The following is a 26259-nucleotide window of genomic DNA, read 5'->3' on the forward strand; positions in this document are numbered from 1 at the left end:
AGGTAACAGAAGGTTTGGGGTCCGCAAGTGCAGTCAGGCTGGTTTACCAGAGTCTGAAGTAGTGCACAGGAATATCTAATGACACCGCAGCCCCAGCCTTTCAAGATCATTAACCCCAGAACGCCCACCCTGCGAATACCATTGGATGAAATCTAGCATTGCCTGTGTTCTGGTTCTCCAGCAATACCTTGTAATCAGAAATAATGCAAAATACCCAGCTTTCCCCTAACCTATCGCATAGGGTCAAACTATGCCTTAAATGCAGTATATAGCATGCAGCTCTCTTTCTGCTTTTTATTCATAAAGTCAACATGAAGATCCATTCAGACTGGGAGTACAGTGCATATGGAGGGGAGAGTAATCTGGCTTTTCCCAGCTGGGAGACCCAGAAATGAGCATACCAGGCAGTCATCGCTGAGCATAAAATAGTCCCGCTTTGTTTTTATTTTTTCTGGTTGGCACTGCTTGCAAGGGCAAGGTGGGCCATGGGGAGGGCCGTTTATGCAGCAGTTTCAATCTGGGCTTGGCCCTTATGCTTCCTTTAGAATAAACAGAGGGGTTCACCCTTGAACATAATGCATAGTTTGACCCTTTCAGGTCTGTTAGACGTTAGAGAAAAAGTTAAACTGGCTGCCATCATTTAGTTGGTTTACAGGTTCAGAGAGTCAGGAAGGTGTCCATGATTTCTCTCCTAGCAAGAAATATCCAAGGCTGATGACAATCACACCTTTGAAAAGGCCTAGCGGTGGTGTGCTAAGTCTTTGCTATAGTCCCCTTAGCCATGTCTTCTTGTGCCCCTCTTATGCACTGAATGAAATTGATACATTTCACTTGTGTGAAAAGCACCACCTTTGACCTGTTCTCGGTCTTAACTTGTGGACTGAATGCATACAGCAACCGCACCTCATTGGGGAGGGAATTGCACAGCCTCAGGGCCACCACCAGGAAGGCCTCCCCTGCCGATCTTAGGCTGGTCTAATTACATTTTGGATTTGTGGCATATGTGCAAAAAGGTTGACCAGTACTAACTTAAATCATTACTCAAAATGATGTAAGATTAAGGGAAGTGGGTCTTGCAAGCAGTGAGGCAAGTGAAATGACCTTGGAGCAGAGTCCAAAAGGGTGTGATTGGGGTTTTCTCCTGTGAATTTTGGGAAAGAAACGATTGAATAGGTGCTACCTTGTAAAGGATGCCATAGCAAGAGGGCCTTTCTGCGCCGTGTCTGCGATTCTCTGGAGACACCCTGGTGCTGGTGCTGTATTTCCCTAGTATAGGGTGCAGCTGTGCAGCTGAGCTGCAGAAATGAAAAGCTTGTACATCTACTATCTATCTCAGTAACAGCTCTGTATAGGCATATGAACTAGCAATGGCACCTGATGGCAGCATTGAACTGATGATTCATCCCAGTGTGCAAATCTGGCAGATGGGTATTGAGCACTAGCATAAGGTCACAGTTTCCACTTTTCTGGCAGCCCAGAAAAGTGTCAGTTGATACACAGTTTCTGGTGTATCATTCGAAAGGCTTTAGCAGGCTAGTCTTAAAAATTACCTTCTAGAAAGCTGCATGAGTTGGCAAAAATAAACAAACCGAAACAAAATCACTAATTTGTTGCAAAAGCAGTAGTAACTTCAGTACTGATTTGTCCAGTGATTGAAATCTGTAGACTATTAACTTTTCACCAGCTGATGCATGGCCATCTAAGTCTGTTTCGGATTTGAATAAACATCCATAACCTTTTTCAGCACTGGAGCTTTAATCTCATGGCAGCTTGGATATTAGGCAGGTCGAGTTCTTAGGAGGTAGCCCAAAGGGAAGAAAAGTAGTGCACATTGACATTATTGATCCCAACTCTCTTGAAATATTATGTACTTTAAAAAAAGAAACTGCAATTTATGGGTGAGATAATCACTATTTGCACTGGGGTATTTTTAAATTACTTTTTTCGGTGGGGTGGGAATAGTGAGCTGAAAAAGTTTGCAGTTCATATCTGGGCACAATTAAACAGCACAGAGTATGCATTCTTTGCAAACCAAATATAGGTCTCATTCAAAAACGTAGAACTACATGCTATTTTTATAGCATTTGAACTATAGTAGTTGTGCTTTCCCAGACTCTCTACATGATTCAGGCTTGCTTCTGAGGAAATAGTGCTCTTTATCATTTCTGGAGTTTGCATCCTGTGTTGTAGTGGTCAAACGGCAAAATACATGTTTATTTCCTAACAACCAATTGCAAAACACATTTCCAACCCCAGACTACTGCCTGGGGAATAGGGTGGCCCCAAAAATACAGAAGTTGGCCAATTCTGATATTGGTGTTCCAGAAACAAAGAACACATTGTATGCTGAAGGTAATTACCGACAAAGGGGACAATATAGTGTTGTGACAAAACTGAGTAGAATCCATCCCTCTAACATGCACTGATTTCCTCTTGTGCTCCGCCTGGTCTTACAAAGTGAGCTGAACTGAGCGAAAGTCTGTGAACACTTGCACAATGGCTACACAACCACACCCTTCCTCCACAGCACTTACAGCAGCACATGTTACGCATGGCATGGAAGAGGGATGCAGCGCATGCAGCACACGGGACTCGATGGGGCTCATGAGGAACCTGGGCTCAGGGCTGTGACGAAGTGGACTGGGGCCTGGGGCACTGAGCCCAGGGAATCCAATGGATTTCCACTCCCAAAATGGATTTCTCACACATTTCTATAGCCTGCGCATGCTTAGACAAAACGTCCTACCACTTCCAGCATTCCTAAGGTGATTGGTGCTCTAAATAGCTTGCATTGCTTCATGTGAATAAACCACAAAGGTTTATTCCACAAAGGCCCATCATGCCAGATTAGCACCCCGCCCCCCGCCCAATATTTTGGCTGAACGTTATTTCTCACTTCCAAATAGGTAACTCTTATGTGAACCATCAAATAATGTGAAAAGAGTATACCATACCTGTGGCTGTGTCACCCAGTTCTCACTGGAGAAGGGCCATAGCGCAGTGATCGAGGCCATGGTTTGCATGTAGAAGGTCACAGGGTCAGTTCTCGACATCTCCAGCTAGGGCTAGGTAGGAATCCTGTCTCAGACTGTGCAGACCTACTGTCAGTCAGTGTCATCAGTTCAGAGCTGGATGGTCCAATGACTTGCCTCAGTATACCAGAGCTTCCCACGTCTCTGTTCTCGTAACTCCCTGCCCAGATTCCCTCCCATGGACAGAAAAACAAGATAAATTTGCAACGAGGAGGGTCTGCATCACACAAAAAATGCTTAAATATTAGAGAAATACTTGGTCCTTGAATTTCTCTTTGAAGTCTTAGTTTTCCACATTCAGGGAATCTGTTCTGTTAGAGGAGGACTCATTTATGCAAATGTAGCCCCTCCTGCCCCCAGGGCAGAGTCCAAAGTGGTACCATGCTGTGTGATTATTCTGAATACATAGTTAGGCTGGATGCTAAAATATACATTTAGCAAAATACATAGGATAGTTAACACTATGTGTGCCTTTGACATGCATGCCACCCATCCTGCATACCACTGCTTCCTTGCACGTGCCTTTCTCCTACACTTTGCACTTCTGACACAGACGTGGTTCATATGTTGCAATAACCCACGGTTTGCTGTAGCATGGGATACTGAGATTGAAGTGGGAGTTAGCTTGCTTGTTCTCAGTGCCCATTTGTAAAATAAAATAAAGGGTTGTTCCATCCTTGCACTGTTCCTTATGAAACCCATGCTTGGAATCTTAGCTTGTTGGGAAAAGGACAAAGCAGACTTGTAACCCAAGAATAAACCCTGGGGTACAAGACTGGGTTATTGCTCCCTCAGCAGCCTACAATTCTATGTTCAGACATCACATTTTGGCCTACTTGGAGGCTTCCTATAGGCCAATGTATGAATAGAATGTTGGACTAGGTGGACCCTGGATACGGTCCGTCATGGCTCTTCTTGTTTTTATGTCATGCTAAGCAATTTAGGGGCAAAGGGTCCAGGGATGTTTAGCTCAGTAGGGATGGCCGGTTGATTGGATGCCAGCATGCTTGCTTGCTTGCTCGCATTCATTCACGACTAAACCTTAGGCAGCCATGATGTGTGAATTGGGCCATGGAGTTGGAACTCTCATGCTTGTCCTTAAATATTTACTAGTGGTCTGAATCAGAAGGAGTTGCATAGTTTAGAAATAAGTGCGTGTTTTTGTTCTGCTTTTGACATTTTTGTTCATTAGTAATCTTCCACATAGTCAGTTGAGAATAAGTCAGGCAGAATGGTGCCTTCAAGATAGATGATTTTCAATAAACTGGATCAGAAATCTGAACAGGGAGCAACTTTTCTTTATCAAGCAAATATAACATTAAGATGTATTGAAATGTTTAATGAAATTAACTGAAAATAAATATTTTGTGGATAATGCATTAGTAAAGGTATTAGTTATCATTTACCAGAATACAGGGAATAAATTGCAATGTATTGAAATGACTTTCTTTTATTGGAGACACCAAAGTGCCTATTTGAATTCATAATGTAGAGTTCTTCCATAGAAGAGGTCAGTAAGAACACCTGCTTCTGCTTCCCGTTAGCAAAATTTGTTCTAGTAATCTTCGTATTTAATTCTTTCCTACCCGCACAACTTTGATAGGCTGCTCCAAAAATCAGACACAGTTTAGGAAAGCAACAGTGTATAATGAGCTATGGTGCCGGACCAGATAGGATCTGTTCAGTGTCAAGCCAGAAAGCTTCATCTATGAATCTTCAAATTTACTGAGCTACTTGCAGGGCAGTGCTTTTGTAGCCATGTGTTTGCTTGATCGGGGAGCCAGCATGGACATGTGGTGCCAGTTGCTCTGGGAGGCATAGTTCCTGGCTTTAGGGATCGATCGATTGATTGATTGCATCCAATGTCTATTGAAAGATGTGCTGCAGTTTTTGTCCTGGCCGTTCTATGTGCCATGAGACCAGCTTGCTTTCTTACTATCTTCTCACCTTCTCAGATGGCTTTTTGGCCACAAGTGCGTTGAGCTGTGCATGCATGTTATATGTCTACGGGGTGTTAAAAATACCATTGCCTGCTTACAAATGCAGAGCAGTCTGACCTGGGTTAAGGCAGCTTCTTGTGGGTGCAACACTCCTCAGCCTGGTTCCCTTCAATAATGTCTGACTACAATCTTATCATCCTGGTCATGCTGAACTGGGGATGTTGAGGGTTTCAGCCTAGCACATCTGGAGGGCAGGGAAGGTTCTACTTGTGGGTACATTTTCAAAATAAGTAGATTGCTAATGCTCAGGCCCAGTTGTAGCATCCCTTTCTTGAAGGCATTGCTTGAACTGAAACGATGTGGCATTAATAATGTTAAAAATGAGGTGCCCAACATGTAATCAAGGCTGGGCAAATCCTATTTGTAGCCTGAGGCATGGAGCCAGCACTTGCATTATTCACCAAAGGCCTGCTCCTTTGGCTGTGAGGCAGAACATCAATCACCTTCCACAGACAGTCCTCTCGAGTGCAATGCGCCTGTGAAGAGGGGAGGTCTCTGGTCCAGGCTGCCACATAGCCTGGAATTTTTTTTGAGGGGGGGCAACGGTCCTTTCACTTTGCATAAGCATTGAGGAAGTGGTACCCAGAGAGGATCAACTTCTACCTTGCTGGGAAAAAGCATGCTCTCCTAACCTGCTGCCCTGCTGATGCATTAGACTACAGTTTCCATCATTCCCTGCCAGCATGGCCGATTCATAAGCTTAGATTTTAATGATGTGTTTGAGTGATTGTTACCTGATCAGAAGATTAATTTGAAACACAGACAAAACAGATGTTTAGGGAAAATCCTTGGATACTTATTTCTCACTGTGGATCAAAACTCTTAAGATACTTAGCTTAATTGTTCTAATCTGCTCATTACTTTTGGAGGAGGAAAATCATATATTCCAATTGTTCTCACTTGGGAAACAGATGTACTTTGTAATATACTGAATGCTGCTTGCTGTGAAGGATAAAATGGAAAGTGCTTTATTAAAAAGTGGTAAGTAGATGAATTTAACCTTTCCTCAGCATGCATTCTAAAGCCCACCTAATCAATTAAGGCTTGATCAGATGGCTGCATTTCCTCTCAGATTTTTGATGCAGCCTAAATTGGCTGTGTGTATGTCTATGTGGTTGATGGGAAACATGCCAAAAGAAAGGATTACCAACTAGTGCACAGTCTTGGCACTGCATTCTTTCGTTGGGATGTTCTCCTTATGCTGAATTGGTCGTTCTTTGGGGTATCCGATAAGGAAACACTCCCATCTGCTAGCATCCTTAATGAATCTTCAGTGATACAGTTAGAATATTATCCCATAAACTCGCTCTTTTCATATTTGTGACTATAGCCGCAAGTTTTAATCCATTCATTCAAACTTGCATTTGTCACTACTTTCCATTGTAAATGAAATTATTACAAGGAAGTTGAGTAATACTGTATACATTTTTTTCAATTTCAATTAAATGAATATTCTGTTCTCAAAATATGCAAGACATTATGAAAACTGTCAGTCACAGCCAACATATAAGCAGTTCCAAGTGAATTGTGTAATTTTCATAGTTCTGACCACTTCTGCTTAAATGGTCTGCTTGAATTTCCTTTATTTAATTTTGTTTCTGCATCCTTTTGTGAGGGCTTGATCCTGAATAAAAATATATGGATGCCAGTGAGGTAGTCTGAAGTCTGTGTAAGGAACTGCAGTTATCAGAAAATGACATCCAAAACAAATATCAGTGCTTCTTTCATTAACTGTGATCAGATATAATGATATATTTATATTGCTGGCAACTCTGGCATTGCCTGATCAATTCCTCTTTGCTCCTCCCACCAGCAGGAACAACTAAACTAATCTGAAATGAATAAAGAGACAAAACTTCCCTTTACTTCTGAACTTGGATCCTGGCTTGTTCAATCTTTTAACAAACCTAGAATAGAAAACAGTTGTAAACTTTGGCTTCAGATTCTGGAGCAACCAATCAGCACTGTGGGCTTGCATATACTGTAGTGGAAAGGGTTTTCTTCCTTGCTAATGTCTAGATAGAAGCCACCCTCTCAATACATGAAATACTTTCTTAAACAATGCATATTTAATTAGCAATGGGTACTTGGTCATTCACCTAACAAGGCTGCTATTATGGGCACCCGTGCAAGCTTTCTTTATCAAAGTAATCCAACTATTTGCCATAGAATTTGAGTGATTTAACCTGTACAAATAATTTAAGAAAAGGGTTTTTCCTTTTTGCCTTTTTTGCTTTATGCCCCTGAATGCAGCAGATATCAACTTCTCTGGCTTCCTGAGATTTTTACAGCACTGTTCAATGCTTTGAAACTTACTTTTACAGCCATAAGGACTAGAAGGTTGGAAAGCTTTCTAAAATGAAAGCTGAGCTTCTTAGGGAGCTGACACCGCCCATTCTGTAGAATTGTGGCACATACTCAGCCTTAGTTATATCGACAACATGCTGTTCTGTTGCAAATGGGCAGATTTTTTTCCCTTAAATAGAATCTTCTGATAAAACAGCCTTATTTTTGAGTTAATTAATTATTCTTCTCTCCTGAAAGGCACCTAGACCAAGTCAGGACTCAGAATACGAAAATTATGATATATGAAACATGGCTGATTCCTGAGTTAGGTGCCTAGATGACTGGAGAAGGCCATCATCTTCTGCTGGAAAATCTTTTCATGGTTTTTTGTTTGATTTTTCAAAAGTTTTAATTGGAGCTGTTTTACATTAAATGTGTCACAATGTCAGCATAGGATTTTTGTAAGACCGCATGTGACTTAATGGAATTCTATTCCACAAGCTTTTCACTTCTGATGACACACACAAAAGCGTACAAAACATTTTACAATAGAGAAAGGATCAATCTGAAGCTTTAAAGCTATCATAAACCTATAATATAGATGGGAGAGGCAGAATTTTAGGGGAGGTTTTTGTCAGGCATAGAAGAAAGATGGGACAGATTGCAATAGAAACCTAATATTATATCCATCTAAAGCTGATGTCTTTTTAATGCTTAAAATGGGGAATGTAAACTATTTGGGTTTTAGAAGATCAGAATGTGAAATTTTTCTGAAGTGCTAAAGTGACTGTGAATGAGCATCTAACTTATGTGAACCCACAGGCCTAAGCCTGAGTTAAATGTTCATGGGGTTTGGTTTTCACTTGGGAAACATCCTCTTTCATATATAATATATTATCTATATAGATATACAGTGGTACCTTGGCTCACAAACTTAATCTGTTCCAGGACTCTGGTCGTGACCCAAATTGGTCGTGAGCCAAGTCAAATTTCCCTGTAAGGTTCAATGCAAATAAGGTTAATCCGTTTTGTAACTATTTTTTTTTTAAATCAGAAAAATGTGAAGCAAAGTGACAAAGAACAACAAAGATCGCAGCCCTCTCTCCCTCACCCTGAGCATGAGCGCGGCCATCGTCCCTGCACACCCATCATCCTGGCGCGCTGAGGGGGGGAGATGGGTGCAGACGTGGGCGCACTGGGCGGGGTGAGGTGGGAATGCTCAGGGGGGTGGAGAAGGGCACGATTGTGCTGTGGGGGGGGAGATGTCTGAGATCGCGGTTGCACTAGTGCAGGAAAGACAGGCGCAACCATGGGCGCATTTGTGCAAGAAAGACAGGTGTGCTTTTGGCCATCTCCCCCCCCCCCCCCCTGCCCCCAGCACGATCGTGGCCATCTCTCCACTTGAGGGGGGGAGATGGCCGCGATTGCGGTCGCCACCCAATGCGGAGTTCGCACCCGGAGTCAAAATTTTTATGACAGTTTTGTTCGCGACCTGATTTGGTTGTGAACTGAGGCACTCGTGAGCCAAGGTACCACTGTAATTAATTTCACACCTGCACATGTGCGTGTACACACACACACACACACACACACACACACACACAATATTCTTGAGGCTGTGGCACAGAATTTTGGCTTTATCCTATATGGGCTTATAGCACTAGGGTGGGGATGCATTTTACAGTCCTGTATTTGAAGAGATGTCCAGCCTAGTCTGGTTTAAGGATAAGGAATGATAAAAAGAGAGAACAGGGGCTTTGAAGTTGCCCATCAACATTTAGCACTCGTACCGCATGTTGGAAATCTATTTTGCGTCTGCTTTTTGGTTACTTACATTAAAAGAAGAGGAGGAGGTCACCAAAAAGGGTATAACTTTGCATATGCTCATGTATCTAAAGATGCGTAATCAGAATCCATGACTTTTTGATCTAGAACAGAGCACATCTCACCTCCCGGGGGAAAAGTGACTGGGAGACCTATGTGCCTGATCAGTCTGAAGCTGTAGATGGGTGTCCTGAAGAGCCAGCTCTCCCTTCTGAAGGTGCTGTTGCTTCAATCTTCAAAACAGATTTGGAAAACTAATCCAATCCTGAGGGAGGATGCCATTAAACAGACTTTATCGCTGTCAAGTAGGGGCACATGGTCATCCTATCTTTGTTTGCTGCTATGTGCTATCTCTGACTTATTTATTTATTTTATTTATTAGAACATTTCTATGCCGCCCCTTGCCGAAGCCTTTGGCCACCCTGTGAATGAAAGCCCCCCAAAACATCCTCATTCCTGCAATCTTTGAATGTATTGTTTCCTTGCCATCAATAAATGTGTTCATATTCACATTTCAGACTCTTCCGCATACACTGCAGGAATACCTTTCTCATATGTTTGTCTCTGGAAATTAAAAACTTTTAATGTAGCCCTCTATCAAGACGCATCACTACATGGCAATAAAAATCAGGATTTTTCCAGTTTTGGCAGCCTCCCTGTGGAACTTTCTGTCTGGAGAGGCCCATTTACCCAGGACTGTTTGAAGTGGTAGAATGGTAATGCTAGTTCTATCTGGAAGAGCCTTTTTCATTTCCTGTAAGCTGATAATGGCATTAATTATGATGTTGTCCTGATGTTAATCTGGCTCTATTGGGTTACTGCTTATTTTTCTTTTTTATACATGGATTTTCATGATTATATTGCTGCTGTTCTTTGCTAAAGAGAACCCACATTTAGTGGAATGTGCATTTTAAGACAGACAAATGTCCAATTTCACAGAGTCATCTGGATTTTTCTTGTTTCCTTCTTGTATTCTACGGTAAAGCAAACATAAGGATTGTAGGATCTGTGTTGGTTTTGTTTTGTTTTGTTTTGTTTTGTTCTGTTTTGTTTTGCTTTGACTAGTATCCTGAGGTACATTTACGATATAGAGAACAGGGATTCAGGTGAGTAAACATAGACTAAGAATGAATGGAAACATGAGCCCATTTAATGAGCCCATGTTCAGTCCAGGATTTTGAGATCAAGCCCAAGTTCTTTCCTATGAAAATCCAGTCCTGGTTTATCCCCAAGCATTCTCTTTCAACAAGTTAGTTTGGAGAGGAAAAGTAATTTGCTTATTGTTCTTCTTAGACAAATGGGAGTCAGAAACCCTTGCTGACCAATGGCAAATCATAGTCGGAGATCTGCAAGTAGACCTTGATCTGTTGTCCAGCAAAGCTGTTTGAAAGCACGACCAGTTATGCATGGTGTGTACCAGCTTCTGCTCAAGTTGCTTCATGCACATTTCTGGAAGTCCTTTAAGAAAATTTATCTGGATTGGAGGGTATGAACTGAGGGTAGCCTAGCTTCCCTTTGTTTACCACTTGTAATAGCTAGGTTAGGATGCTGTGTAAATAGAGTAACTGACGCAGGCCTTCTAGCAGTGTCATAAGCTGAAAATGCTGGAATTCATAGCAGAGTAATTTTTCAGCCTGTACTGACTAGAGCAGTCCTCTGAGCCAGTGTCTGCAATTTTTCCAGCATGGCGCCACATTCTAGTCTTGCACTGCTGTCTTGGTATCCCTGCCATGCAGGGAAGCTATCATCCACTGGCATATGAAAACACGGAGAATAATGAGCCTTGCCTGGAGCAAAAGTGCTAAGCCAATGTAACTGTGGACTACTGTTCATGCCCTGGGCTTCCACACAATCAGTCCTTGCCATAACTAGAAACCTTCAAGGAAAGGAGTCACAGGCAATAATTTCATGTGTGCATGCAGAGAGAAGGCACACTCAGCTGTACCTTCATTAGCCAAAGATTTCTGGGCAATTCAAAATTAGAACATGAGGAAAATGTAATATGAAGTCTTGCAACATGCAACATTTAACAACAGTTTAAACCAGTGAATAAGCCATGTATACTTGCCACATACATTAACGTAGGATTACCTGTGAATTCTAGTTTTATGGTGCTGATGTTTGGACATGGCCTTTTTCAACTGTTGATGGAATATATTGGATTTGCTTAATGGGCTTGTGCAAACTAACTGGCTCCGAATCTGAAAATGGGAATAATGGTGTTCTACCTCATGTAATTAGGAAAACAATCAAGATTAAGCCCTGGTTCATACCTTCAGTAGAGCGAAGTTCTGATACAGCATAGGGAAGAAGTGGAGTGTTTGGATGTTAAATAGCTTTGGGGCCAAGCAGGGACTCTGGGGTACCAGGGGACTGAGAAGCAGTCTCCTGAGAACTGACCCTGCAGGTAGGAGCAGAGCTACTGCAATTGCAGGTGTCCCCAGCTTGCAGTACGTTGAGCCAGTCCAGAGGAATACAGGGCTCATGTTGTCAAAAGTCACTGATTGATTGTGAACAGCAGGGTTGGACTTTCTCTCTTGATTGAAGATCATCTATCAGGGGTTGCCCAGGCCAATCGAGTCATGAATCCAGGCCTGAACCCAGGCTGAAATGAGTCCAGAAATAATTGGTATCCTCCAGAAGAAACCTTTGGTTGCAGTTTAGCACCTTGAGTTGCTATTTGATGACGTTCTTCAAAAATCTTGTAGGAATTAGGAGCAAACCACACAAGCAAAGTTAGAATAATGGCCTTTAGGGAAATGCTGCTAAATGCTAAGAAGTTGATTCCAAACTGAATACCTCTCCCTTTTTCCAGACTGAAAAGAGCAAACCACACCTTCATGGAGTCTTCCTACTTAAGGGCCAATTACTTAGAACAACCGATGCTTCTCTACTGGCTCATCCTCTTAACTTAAAGCTCAGATTGGTGAAGCTAGATCTGCCCTCAATTGTTGTTCGCTACACTTTCTCACAGAATTTTGTTGCTCTGCAACTACTTGGATTATCTCTGGGTCCCTTGCTATCTGGTTCTCCATGACTCCCTGGCATCTCTGGATCCCCTGGGTTCTGACATCACACCCCTTCATCTGACTCAGAATCTGATTTCACTACCTTTGAAAGTTTGTTTCTATGAGCAATGGCTTCATCCATAGAGTATCATCATAAGGACACGTGTTTTGCTAGTTCAGTATAACAGCAATACATTCCAGGTTAGACCACTTATTAATTTTAAAGACTCAGTTTCACAATAAAGGGATCTTCATGATTTGTTCTTTTTTGCCCTCTCTGCTATCCACCCTGTCACGACTCACTGAGCAAATTTTCAGCAAACATGTGTGGTAGCAGATGTTTTGCACCAAATACTGTTGCAACGTTATTTTTGAAGTCTGCGTTTCTGCGAATTCCTCTTGGATTTCAGCACGTTTTACACTTGGAGCTGCCCTACCTGGTTTCGAATTCCAGTTGGAGTAAATGTGAGGTTTTTTCTTTTTCTATTAACCAAATGGCGTCATACCCAAAGGAATACATCTGTTATGGCATGATATTAGAAATATATTATTCAGTTCAAAGGCTGCACAGAGATTTCTGGTGTTCAGTACATTTAGCAATGCTTTATTAAATGTTTATGAAATATACTCTACGCATTCCAACATCTGTAAAAATAGCTTGTAAGTCCAGCCTCTAGATGCCCACTGTGCATTTTAGCAGCTGGCCATACATCTGGGGATCTCTGGAATTTCAGCCTGGGCTATTTTGCATTATAACTGCACTTCTGGTTCATTAACTCTGTGGCTTAGGGCCAAACTGAGCATTATGGTGGCCCAAGGAGGTGTAGATAATGGGAACTGCAGTCCAGCACATCTGGAGGGCACCAGCTTGAAGAGGTCACTGTTGTCTACCGAAAATACTGCAGTGTTTTGTATATGTGCCTGTGTCATGGCAGCATGACAACCAACAGAGGCCAGAAATAAGGAACCCCTCTCATTGTTTTTGCAGGAGCCATGGTAGCTTCTGGTCCATTTTTTAGCAAATGTTTAAGTGCTTGTTTGGACCTGTACAGTCATAAACAAATCATGACCCAAGCACAAGAAGGTCTCTCTTCTTTCTCACACAAACCTGCCCACGTAGTTAGATCTGAAGTCTTGCTAGAATCTGAAGCAAAACAGGTATGGCGCAGAGATAGGATCTTTTCAATTGTGGCATCTGATTGTGCAATTCTCCCCCCAGATATGACTTCTCCAGTGCCATCTTTGGATTTGGTGCCAAATGAAAACTTTTTCTATATGCCCAGAATGCTTGGCTTTGGTTTGCTGCTTTGTATTTTATTTTTATTGTATTTTACTGAACAGGTACAGGAATGTATGAGTAGGGCCCTGGGCCCTGCACAGTGTCCTCACTTTCTACTTCCTATTGCATATCAGCTCCCCTCACACCATTTTGCATTAATGCCTCGAGTGGCAAGGACTGAAGAAGAGTTCTGCTCCCAGTCACTTGCAGAGGAATAGAACTTGCCATGCAGTTGGCCGGGTCTCCAGTTATGCGAACAGTTCTACTTGAGTCTGAGCAAAATGAATAAAACTCTTCTTTGACCTTTGGCCCTTCTTGCCCATTTGTGTACCTTTTTTCCAGCTTAACACCTGAACAGGGCTTTTGTTCTGACTTCTTTTGTTATTGGAAGATGTTCTGCAAATCTAGGATGTTTTCTACAAATCGAGGATCTAGGATGTAGAACAGTGGCCAGGGCTGTTGGGTGTTGACCGGGGAATTTTGGCAACTGTAGCTCATCCTTGAAAGGGCAGGAATTTTGTGCTGTTTTCAATAGGCCATCCTATTGAAGAACGGCTGGTGACTAACCACATTAAATACACAAGTAACCACATGTACTCATGGATTACAATGGCATGAGGGCTGAAAGATGTGAAGCCAACCACAATATATTCCACTATTTAATGTCTCAATTTCATGGCTGGAGTGTCCATTCTCAGTGTGATCTACATGCAAATTTGGGACCTATGCCTGATGCCTTTATACATATGTGCTGTGATCAGTAATGATTCATCCTCTGCTGACTTTTTCAATCTGTTTATTTTTGACCATTCACTGGTAGGGAGAGATGAAAGGAAACCATATCCAAATATTGATAGAAAGGGTGAAAGTTTCAGAGATACTTAGTATGCAATGCATAAGAGCTTCTCTTGCACTTTTATTGTTCTTTCTTTTTAAACCGGCCTTATTTTTAAATTGGCCTAGCTATGTGGATATGTACTCATTGTTTTTCAACTTAAAATCTCTACTTTGGTGCTCTGCAGTCTCCCTGGCTGCTTGGGATTTCTGAAAAGCCCCGTGCAGGATTTAACCCAAGACTCCCTCCCATCTCAGAACTTCTCCAAGGCAATGAAATGCACACCTCCTTGACAAGTGCGAATAAAGTGCATTGGTAGTTTTCACCAGAATGTGAAAGAAATGTAGGATATGTCAAATTGCATCTGGGAGTAAAAAGTATGAATGAGTCAATTTTCAGCACTTGTTCACTTGCTGTATCTGTGGCGATTTATATCTGACTGGTTTGGATTTTGCAAAATTATAAACTGCATTGGATAGATTATGGATGGCAAGGCCATTAGCTGATTTTGAATGACTGGAAATGTATAATTGATGGAAACTTATGGTGGAAATGGTGGAAACTTTTTTGTCACTCCTGTAATTAACGATGCACATAGTGCCTAAATTAATAGACTATATAAGACAGAAGTGAAATAACTTTTAACTGTTTTTTAATTTTAAAAAATTCCTATCTTTGATTCTTCAGGGAATGTTAGACTGCAGTTGCATATACACTTACCTGGAAGTAAATCCCTTTGAACTTAATGGGACTTAGTTTGCAATAGTTGTGCATAGGACTGCACTGCCAGTTTTCTTCTGGGCTTTTATTTTATAAATTAAGGCAAGGGTGAGTTATTCTTTATAACTTAAGAATTGTGAACTTTGCACTTTTACTAAAGACATCTTCTTTTTCCTTATCTGCAGAATATTCTCGCACTAAATCCCTGCAAACAAAAATATGCATCTTTGTATTCAACTGCAGCGAAGAAACATGAGAAAAAGCACTGGAAAAGAAATGCAGATAAAAACTGTTCTGTAAGTACCATGTCTATTTCTACTGTCTTTGGGAAATGCTAGGTCATGGTTGAAGGCTGAAATCCTTAATTGTACACAATCAGGAATAATTTTATGCTGCATTTAGGCATTCCTGTTCTTGATCCTCCACTGCAATCCTGATTTGGAAGACTCGCTAGGGCCACTACTTGCCTGTCTGGATTGAGCAGCAAACTCTACTTTTGATGAAACCATGTAGTATTCTATTAGGCCAAACAGAAAAGAAAAGGAGCAAGTGCTTATGCTCATCATTAATACCCAGTCCTTCAGATTGTGGTTTGAAAGAGCGGTGCACAAATCCTGCCTTGTCAGCCACATCTGGCCTACCAAAGGTTGCTATTCAGCTCCCAGGGCATTAAGGAATTCTCCAAGTTCCATCCCAGGAGGTATTATCTTCCTCCAAGCTCTTCCCCATGGGGCAATCTTACACTAACTTAGGAGGAGTAAGAAAAATATGTATAACTGCAACCATAGTTGTTTTCTGTTCTGTTTATATGCCAAATTAAGTTCTTAAACTCACTTTTTTTTTTTTTTTTTTTTTGCAGAAAACATACAAGGGCACAAAGTTGGGGGTAACAATAATAACAATAGTTGTGCTAATTAAAAAAAAGTAATCAGAATAGCAGGCAGCCCATTCTCTAATCATTGCCTTGTTTCAATAGTAATTAGAGATATATAGGTAGAATGCCTGCTCTATGAATTCTTGGTTGTTTTATTTACAAGTATTCAAACAATAATTGATGCAATTTATGAAGGGGCAGAAGGGGACCGCAGAGAATGAGGTGGCTAGATGGAGTCACTGAAGCAGTTGGTGTGAGCCTGGGGGATGGTGGAGGACAGGAAGGCCTGGAGGAAAGTTGTCCATGGGGTCATGATGGGTCGGACATGACTTTGCAACTAGCAACAAAATCAGAAGGAAGTACCGTGCAATTTGAAGCTTTGAATTGTTGTATCTTTTGGACTGTACTTTTTGCAGTATTTTCTCAAATGCTGAAAAAATGATTGTATCCTCTATGGCTGTGAACATATAAACGTGGCTATTGAATTTGGAGAAAGATCTTTTTAATATTACCGTTCATCCTTACCAGTTTGTGTAAATTGCAGTTTTCTTTCAACTGTTACAGATCACTCAAGGTCACCTTTGAAGGCCTTTGCCTAGATTTAGAGGAACATTGGTGGCAAAAAGTATGCCCCCACATCAAAGTGCTGTAACACTTTGATATCAACAATCATATCCGCAAATCTGGTCCCAAAGTTGCTTAGTTGGCAGTGTTTGTAAATGGCTGCCAACACAACTGTTTTTCTAAGCAAGCAAGTCTTGTGTTTTTGATGCAGGATTTTATTCTCTTGCCTGTTCAGCTCCCACTTATATTACATCTGAAGTTGATGGGAATTGCAGGTTCTTACATTCTCTGAGGATTTGGTTCAAAAGCTTTAAGAACAAACTAAATTCTTTTGATTATCTGCTATACTTTCTAAGTTGTTTGCATTTTTCTTGGTTATATGCAGAGTTGAAAGTGTTTATTGACTCTGCTTAGATTAAAGCTTGAAGGACTAATACGCTTGGTTTGAATTCACAATTGACTATAAAAATTTAGATAAATCCAGTTAGGAATAGTACTGTTTGAGGGTCTTTTTAAAAAAGGCTGAATTGTAAAATAAACAGAATTTTGCTCACATAACTTTGTTGTAATAGCTACATGTGAAGGGGAAGGGGGAAAAAAGAGATAATCTCCAGCTCCCAAGTGGTTTGGAGAAGCTTGCTGTTTGATGCTTTGTATGTTTAGATTTCATGTGCCATTTGCCAGGAAGGAGGTAAATATACAGAAGACAATCTTGCATACATATTTTAGTAATTGACTCTTGACAGGCATCTTTATAACAAGGATTTCAGATTATGTGTAGAGAAATTTAGATGGCACCATACTGCTATGGACTGTACTATTGGGAACATCTTGTGTAGACACATTTGGGTTCTAGAATAATACTTCAAAAAGCATCAGAGTTGCAGGACTAAACAAGGGGAAAAGGTCACAAAAGAGAGTCACAACACCAAAAAGGATGTAAAACACCTTTAATATAGGTGGGCTTAATTTAGCATTATGATAATAGTACCAGCCACCTGCACTACCATGGCTGTAAGGAAAATTTGAAAGCTTTTGCTTCCTTATAGATTAACAGGAGTTGGTTTCATCATCCAAACCAGGAAAAAAATCTATGATAATCTTAAAAAGATGGTTAACCTTAACTATGGTTAATGGTGACAAACCATCTTCAGACTGCATGTGAGAAACAAGCGAAGGCAGAAGAACCTGAAGGAAGGAGAGGTTCACTTCTCTTCCTGTTGTTTTTCTTCCTTTGTTGTTGCTTATTTTGGAGTGGGTATCTCCATCCCTGTTTTGAATTACAACAATTGAACACATTAAATGTAACAGCCATCTGCTGGTAGAATGTTTCCAACAGAACACTTTTTCTGCCATATCCTTCCGCTATCTTTTATTTTAGTGCAAGAAAAAAGAGCCAGAGTAGAGTTGGTTGGAGTGTTGAACTGGGATTTAGGAGACCTGGGTTTGAATCCCCCACTAAGCCTTGAATCTCACTGGGCAACTCTGGGCCAGTTTCTCATTATTCGACCTAACCTATCTTAAACAGTTGTTGAGAGGATGAAATGGAAAGGAGGAGAATTGTGTATGCCACCTTGGTTCCTTGCAGGAAAAAAGCTGGAATATAAACATAATAAATGAAATAAGTAATAAAGAATGGCCATTCCTTTTTCTTTCAAAAAGGGGAAGATTTTGGCTCAAATATAGAAAAAAGGTTGCCCCGTAAACATCATATATAAGGGACCTCATAGGATTTTCCTTATGACTTTCTTCTTGTAGAGTTTCTAACTTAAGATTTCTTCATGAACCAGTTTGGAAACTTTGATTTCTTAACTGGAGAATGGGGAGAAATAATTGGGCTTACATACCTTTCCACTCTCCTTTTGTCCCTGCTCCAGCCTATGACTGGAGCAGGGACAAAAGTACGGATGCTTTCAGATGGATCACAGTGAATGCTACCAATCAAAAGAGATTGTGTTGCTGATCTGCTTTTCCCTTCTTAATGGATTTTCTGTGGTAAGAAATATAATGGAAGAAGCACTAGGAAAACACAAGGGGCAGTGATATCTGGTCCCACTGTAAAATTTCATGAATGAGGACAATCGCACAATCAAAGTCTCATCTGGAAGCACCCTGAGAAAGTTTCGCTAATGGAATGAGAACAGGAAACTGTAGGTTGTAGTCAGTGCTGCCAGAATTCTGCACAAAAAATACTGCTTGGAGAGCCTTGTAGAAGAGATAGAAGAGCATTTATGCTTTACCAAGAAGGTGTCAGCTGAGTAGTTTGGTAGAATATGGATCTCTGTTTCAATCCGTGAAAGGCACCTGTCATGGCATAAATTTATATATGAAAAATAGCTGCAAAACTTCATTCTCCAACATGATAAGTCTTATAATATGTAAGATACATGCAGTGTACCTGATTGCACGAACCTAGTACTCTCCAGATGTTTTGAACTTCAACTTTCAGCAGGCTCAAATAACATGGATAATTAACAAGATTGCTGGAAGTTGTTATTGAAAACATTTGGAGGGTACCTGGCTAGGGGAAAACCTGCTTTATAACCTTCTCCAGCCTGTTAAATTCACCTAAAAGCCCTGTCAGATCACACCAAACAACCATCATGCAGCCATATGCCTCAGTGAAGCATAAAGCAGAGAATTAAGGCAGTAGTTCTCACTTGCCTCTGATCGGGGTTCCCATTTATCCGTTACCACTAAGAGACACTATTAGTAGGAATGAGAAGGAGATTGTTCAAGATTGCTAAGATTTTCCAAACATGGTCTCACTGCTCATTGCACACTTGAGTCCCTCTCACGCTTGTGCTCTCAGCTTGCTTTCCGCAAACAGATTCACACAAATCAAGCAGCAATTGAATGGAAGCTTCTGCAAATCTTCTAAAATTTGTGCAAATCTCCACCACAAATAAAAGTGGAGCTAGTTTAGTCTACTGAGGAAATTTATGCAAACTGAACTTGGAATTGGGAATGTAAAGAATGGCGCACATGTTCAAGGGTTTCAAATACTTCCCGCATACTCGTCCTCATCTCAGGTGATGGGGTACTCTCACATGTTTTACCAACAATAAAGAAATTGACATATGTCAGGGATTGACAGGCATTTATTCCATTGATCTGTATGTTCCTTAGAAGAATTTGAAGAACTATTTGCATTTTATGAACCATACTTCTCACCCAGCTGTCTCTGAACTGCAGAAAAGGGGACATGTCCAATTATTTTGTAAAACATCTGGGGTGGTAGTTATTTAAGTCTCAGTCTCTCTCTCTCTCTCTCTCTCTCTCTCTCTCTCTCTCTCTCTCTCTCATTGTATGTGTCTGTGTGTTTTCTGCAAGATATTAATTTTGCAAGCAGTCAGTGTGTAGGGAGAAGTGGGACATAAAACCTTGAAATGTACGAGACTATGGTGCTGTCAATGCCAGCAATCTCTCCTTTCAAATACAAGTCAAAGCCTGGTGGAAGCTTTGTTAGAAGCTTCTCTGTCCTGCAGAAGGCTCCTAAATAATGCAAGGTATGATGGCAGTATGTACTCTGAAGCTGCAAACGCTTCACAAGTAATATTGGAAGCAAACTGTATCCCCCCTTCCTTTTCCAGAAAGAAATTATATTGGTATGGTTTGGGTATGAAACTCCAAGTCACAGTTTCTTTGAGGAAATAATGAAGGGGCATCCCTTTCCCAGATAAAACAAGTTGATGAATAAGGGGAAGGTCACCAGTATTTGGCAAACCAGTGTCCTTTTGATTTTAGGGCTGAAAAATGGCTTTTCAGCTGGATGCTATCATCCATCTGGGAAAACATATTTTCTGATAGTTCCAGCTCATGCCTCAGACTCTGGTAGCTGATTGCCAAGTCTGCTTATTGCACTGTGTAATCCCTTTGGAAAGGGCCTTTCTCATTTTGGATTTGGCCCGGGCTGTGATAAATATATTCACACTTCATCCGGAAGAGTTTCTTGTCTCAGTATAGCGGGAATCTGTGCCATGACCCTTCAGTTCCCTGAAATAAGGACTCTCTTATGGATGCCTGTGCACTGGGATAGTGAGGATCCTCTTGGAAGTCTTTCTTTACTGGTGCTTTCACAAAAGCTGAGTTGAAAACACTCAGTGTTTTATGATACTTCCTGGCGGTGCCTAAATGCAGCAGTTCTGTAATTTTTTGGATGATTGCTCTGAAAAGGTTTGGTTATTTGGGAAGTATTGTTCTCCTACTATGTGCATCTTTATTTCCCCACAGAGGTGTCAGCACATAGTCAAGTATCCTAGTCACTATGTGATCCCTGATTGGCTAGGATAACGTTTATGTAAAAACTATAAACAGGGATGTAATTGAAGGACAGTATAAAATGCCTATAATATAATGCATAAAAAATAAAAAGGAAGAACAAAATGGCACGGAAGTAGCAGTAGATAGGAAAAACAATGATGGAAAATGGTTCTAAAAGAAAGCGAGCAATCACTGTTGATGGGCTTTTCTATACATCACTGCATCCAACCTGCAAAGTATAAAGAAAATAAATATTTGTTATAGTTTTTTAAATATTGCTTGTCCTTGTGAGGAATATTATTATTTTTAGGATATCAAAAGTGTCCTTGCCCTGGGTTGGAGAAACAATGTAAAGGAATATGCAGGTTATGATGTATCTGCTGCAACAATTCTTGTTGCCTGGCATATGAATATAAAAAGAAAATGTTTTCCTAGTTTAAATGCAGAATTAATTTTAAATGATCTTTAAGAATCCTAAAAACATTACTTTGCCTACATGGTAAACTAGCCTATTCCTGCTGCACTCCTTAGCATTTCCTTTCTTGGGAATTGGAATGTATATTGAAAATTTCCAATCTGTGGTCCATTGTCTGATTCTCCATATTTACTGGCATATACTTGTTAGGATTTGTACTGATCCTGTTTCTGCAGTTGGGGATAGTTCCATTGGTGCCTGATCTATTCTGACTGCTTTATTCTTTCCAAGTGTTTTCAGAGCAGCTTTCATTCCATTTTCTAATATTGCAGGTTCTTCCATATAAGATTATTCCTTGACTTCTTTGCATGTCAGCCACTAGACTTCCTTCTGGCTTTGATCTAGTTGTGTCATTAGTGGCAGCACTATTCGTACTTGTCCTTTGCTCTTCTCCAGGAGCTTGGTGGAAGGACCTTCCAACTTGTGCGTCTCATCTTCTGGTACTATCTTGTTAAAATTTGCATTGTTTCATCACAGTATTTTCAAGGTAACAAAATTTAGAAGTGGTTTACTGTTATTTTAATCTTTGGAGTACTGGCCAAAGTTTGCTTGAGTGTCACTGTTGCTGACCATGAAGGATCCTCCACCAGTTTTACCTTCACCTGCTGCTCCTGCCCTGTAGCTGCCCCCATCACTATTAGAGATATCCATTTCCTTCTGCTAATTTGCCAGTTACTTCTAGAGATGGTGGCTGCAATTTAGTCTGGTGTCTTAGTTTTGATCATTGGAGCACCCTGCTAGGAGACCAGCCTAGTGAGACAGTCTGCCGTCCTGGCAGCTTTTCTCTCGGCTTCTCTGACACTGTCAGACCTTTCCCATTTTAAGGTGCGTGTCCAAAAGGGGCATACAAATGATACACATGAGTAATTACTGTTGATACAAATTAAACTTCTAGCATTCAGATTTTGCATCCAGACTTTAATCTGGAATTAGGGGATTCAGTAGAAGAATCCTTGGACATCATAAATAAAGCTTGGTCATGGCCAGCCTAGCCCCACTTGGCGCATTCCAGATGTATTGGAACAAAGCATCCATCTCCAGCCAGAAGCTATGATAGTTGGCAGTGGTATATAGTTGGACGCATCTGGAGGGCATCGGTTCGAGAAAAGTTTCTAAAGGTAATGCTGAGCTAGATGACCCAATGGTTTGCTTTGGTATTAAGCAGCTTCCTATACTCTTCATCAGTGCTTTTTTTGTAAAAAAAAAAAAAAGGTACCTGAACTCACTTTGCTGCCAGCAGTAAGCACACACACCAATCCCAAGCGGAGCAGCATCCATCCGGAGCAGCTATCTCTCACTATCAGATAGCAGATCAAAGACACAAAAGCAGCCTGCAGGCACTATGTTAATGATGTTTGCTGCTGATCTGCTGCAAAATCACTTTGTAAAATCCATTGAAAAAAAGGTGCCGGAATGCCGTTCTGCTGGTTCTATGGCAAAAAAAGCCCTGCTCTTCATAGAGTCCCTCTAGAACAACACGGTCAAAGGCAAATAAGGATTGCACCACAAAGGAAAACTAGCAAATTCCTAATGCATGTGTGGAAATCCTCTTCCTACATGCACAAGCCCCTTTAGTTCCTAGTCCTTACTCAATAGTCTTCACTGTGTAATACCAACTTGCTCCACGTGCTTTGTACTCAACAGTTCAGGCCCTTAGTTGACTCCTAAAATGGTTATTCCCAGGGTAGGAACATGGAAGACAGGCGCACTCAGTGACATTAAACAAAAAAAAAGCACTGAAAATAAAAGGCATCAGGAAATGAATAAATTAGATTTTGCTGGTGTTGTTGCTGGAAAGTGCAGGACAGAAGCACTTGTGTTTGCCAGTCTTTGCAATACAGTCAAAACACATGAAAAATGGAGCCTGTAACAGAATTTCCAGCATCCCACCTTTGTGTAATATATTGCTCCCACAGTGCTGCAGTGTCTTGACACATCAGTGCTATTTTACTCTTTGCTTCCTCAATGCAAACTCCTGGCTCTCTTGCACTCTATTTGTTATGTTTTGAGCTTGGTCCCACTGCTCCTTTCAGCCTTGTCTGTCTCATCTTCACTGTATCAATATTATCTGTTGTGGTGGTCCCAGCTGGATCACATTCTGTTCCCTCTTTTCTCTCTGCTGTCGACAGAGTTTTAACAGAAGTAAGATCCTTCGCATTTTGCATTATGTGAAGAATATATAATTTGGAATGTGCTGATGGACAAAAGGACAGAATTGCTCAACAAAAAGCTGTGAGGCGATGGGCCGATTCAAACACAAATGTTTTCCTCTGTGGGGATGCTTTTGGAAATGTCTTCTATGCCTGAATGAATATAGAAAATGTTATAACCAAATAGGAAATCTACACTGAATTGAGAATCCTGCTTGTGAATCTTGCTAGTAAACGTCACATCACGCCTTTCTACGCTGTACCTAAGGAAGCTAGCAAAAATTGTAACAGTGCATTGAAAGTAGGCTAGTATTATTCCCATGAGGTGAGGTGAAAAGAACAGTGGCTTGCTCTGGCTTGATGGGCCTTTGGTTAAGACACCTTCCTTGGGCCCCTTCCCTAAGGATGTCTGCCTTCTCCCTCCTTTGCTGCTATCACATCTCATCCTGTTACGCAACCTGGCTATCACTGGGCTGCTTGGCAGGCCGAGCGCCAGTGAGAAAATGGGCAGCAGTATTTGCTGCTCCTCTCTTTCACCACCTGCACTGTGTGGACCAGAGTGAGAGGATGGGGAGCATGCGGGTTATAATGGTAGAGAGGAAGAGTGTCTGCAGAGGGCTCCTGTCAGTGGACCTCTGCTTGGATCATGGGTGCTCAGTGATGCCCAACTGTGCCTGTGTTTGATGCTGCCCCTTGGCTTGCCTACGCCTCATGATAAGTTTGTGACCGAGGTGGGTTTGAATCGGGGATGTCCCAGTGTGCAAATACAATCTGCGGAAACAAAATTGCATGATTAAACTGTATGAGAGCACCAGTGTGACATAGTGGTTGGCATGTTGGACAGGGACTCAGGAGCTTTTGGTTCTGCTTCTCACTTAGCCATGAAGTTCAGTGGTTGACTTTGGGCCATTCATTGACTCTTGGCTGAACTAATGTTGTCACAGAGAAGGGCAATGCAAGGGAAATAAAAAGATACAAGGGTAATAATAAATAGCACTAATATTAAAGCATCGTAGTTGGAATGATGCTTTACTATTGCAATGTGGAATGCGCTCCCCAGAGAGGTCCGCCCGGCGCCGTTACTATATGTTTTTTGCTGCCAGGTTAAGACCTTTTTATTTAATCAATATTTTAATACGTATTACTAGTAATTGGATTTTATTGTCTGTATTTTATTAATTACAGCCAGTGTGGAATAGTCAGTTTATCTATTTTATTCTGATTTATGTTGTAAGCCGTCCAGAGACACAAGTAATGGATGGCATACAAATTTAATAAATGGATGGATGGATAGATATCATCCTATTATAGCATCCTATAGCATCCTATATATCCTCCTAGAGCTGTGGCAGTCCTGCCTTTGGCACTGGTATGTTGAGCTGGGAATGTTCAGTTCTTCAGGGCAATCAGCTGTTTGCAGTCCAATGGAAAGTCGGTTGGAATTAAAATCCCACCCAGAAGTAGTGTGAACACTATAAGGACAGAGGGCAGATATGCAAGATATAGGGAAACAAGGAGATCTGAGATGGAGCCTGAAACATGGTTGCCAAGAATGGATTGGGCTTAAAAGGGGGGCCTGGATAGAAGGCCGCATGGGTCAAGGAAATGGGCAGAAAGGGAGGTGAGGCAGAAAGGGGCTGACCAGAGAGCAACCTCTGGAGTGCAGCTAAGGAGCTCTATGCTGTGGGTGGATGACAGAGAGGGGAGAGGCTACTGAAGAGGTAGCCTAGCTAAAGGAATGGGTTGGAGAACAAATCTGGATTTTGAAAAGGCAATCTTACCAGTTGTGGTTTCTACTGGCCCTCTATCCAATTTTATGTAGACAACAAAGACCTAACAGCAGTGTATTTCTGGAGGTTGATACAAGCAGTTTTTCATATGATTCTAGTCAGCAGTTTATATAGAAAGCTTGGTAAATGCATGTTTGCTTGCTTGTTTTTAAAGTCTCTTAACAGTTGTAGAGTAAATATTGATTTTAAAAGAAACTTTCCAAGTTCATTCCTTTCTTGAAAACTTTCTGCACATAAAGCTTTGCCTGAGAAGGAGATCAGACATAGAATTGGATCCTAGAGAACATTTGGCAGTTTGGGTTACAAAGAAAAATATTTTTTTTAAGTTGTCAGAAACAGATGAGGAACACCATGGTTCTGTCTGTTCTAAATTGTTTGCTGTTTCGGCCGGATGGAAATCAGGGAGACTAATTTCTGTGCAATTTATTTAGGCTATATATATATTACTGTCACAAGGAATCAATACTTGTGCCAATTGAAATTTCAGTGGGGTTGATGATATTCAATGCCTTGTTAGGAACTGTTCCCCTTTGGGGATCCAATTGCTGTTGGATCATTATAGCTACTACCAAACTTTTGTTCTAAGGCTGAAGAAGACATTATGGCACATGTATGGCTGCTTCTAAAGGCAGCAGCCTGGCTTCTCCCATCGTTCTCTCCTCCCGATGTTAAATGTGTGATCTTATGTCTTGCTCCCACTTCACTGGGTGCTGCTAGTGCGGGTAATGAAACTCAGAAAAACTTCATGCATTTGCTATTACTAGATGTTCCAAGAGGAGACCAGGAGGAGATGGCAGGTGGAAGTAGAGACCAAGAATGTTGCAGTTGTGTATCCCTCAATGCCTAGTTTTGTCCAAAATAACGAGAACCAAAATGGAGTGTATGAGTGAGAAAATAATATATGTACACTGCTTTTATCCTTTTTCCTTTATGTGATGTGTATGTTTTTCTGTTTGCTGCAGCAGCTACATTTTCAGCACAAACTACTTGGGATATTGATTATAGTCTGTTGCTTTTTTCCATCTTACCTTTTAGTTTTTACAAGTGTCAAGCTGAAAGGGATAGGTTCTCCCCTGCTCCAGAGCATTAAAAATGTGCTTTTCTTGTGTTCATTGGATGTAGACTTAGTTTTGCTTTGTGCAGATCCACTGAAATCAAT

At 41.1% G+C, this 26259-nt stretch overlaps 1 protein-coding gene across 5 annotated transcripts in view; it reads left to right on the plus strand.

Moving 5' to 3' along the window:
• DPYD (dihydropyrimidine dehydrogenase) overlaps positions 1 to 26259 on the plus strand; it is a 538071-nt gene that overhangs the window by 21261 nt on the left and 490551 nt on the right. For 4 of the 5 annotated variants that reach the window (XR_006414940.1, XM_044432364.1, XM_044432357.1 and 1 more), the window contains exon 2: positions 15170 to 15280. Coding sequence is in view for 4 of the 5 variants with exons in the window: in XM_044432364.1 (XP_044288299.1) it covers positions 15170 to 15280 (111 nt within the window). In the remaining variant the exon portion in view is untranslated. Of the gene's footprint in view, positions 1 to 15167; positions 15281 to 26259 lie in introns of those variants that run through there. The other variant, XM_044432358.1, reaches the window with a different exon arrangement.

This window comes from Varanus komodoensis, unplaced genomic scaffold (assembly GCF_004798865.1).
Source record: "Varanus komodoensis strain SLA01 unplaced genomic scaffold, ASM479886v1 scaffold24, whole genome shotgun sequence".
Taxonomy (NCBI): domain Eukaryota; kingdom Metazoa; phylum Chordata; class Lepidosauria; order Squamata; family Varanidae; genus Varanus; species Varanus komodoensis.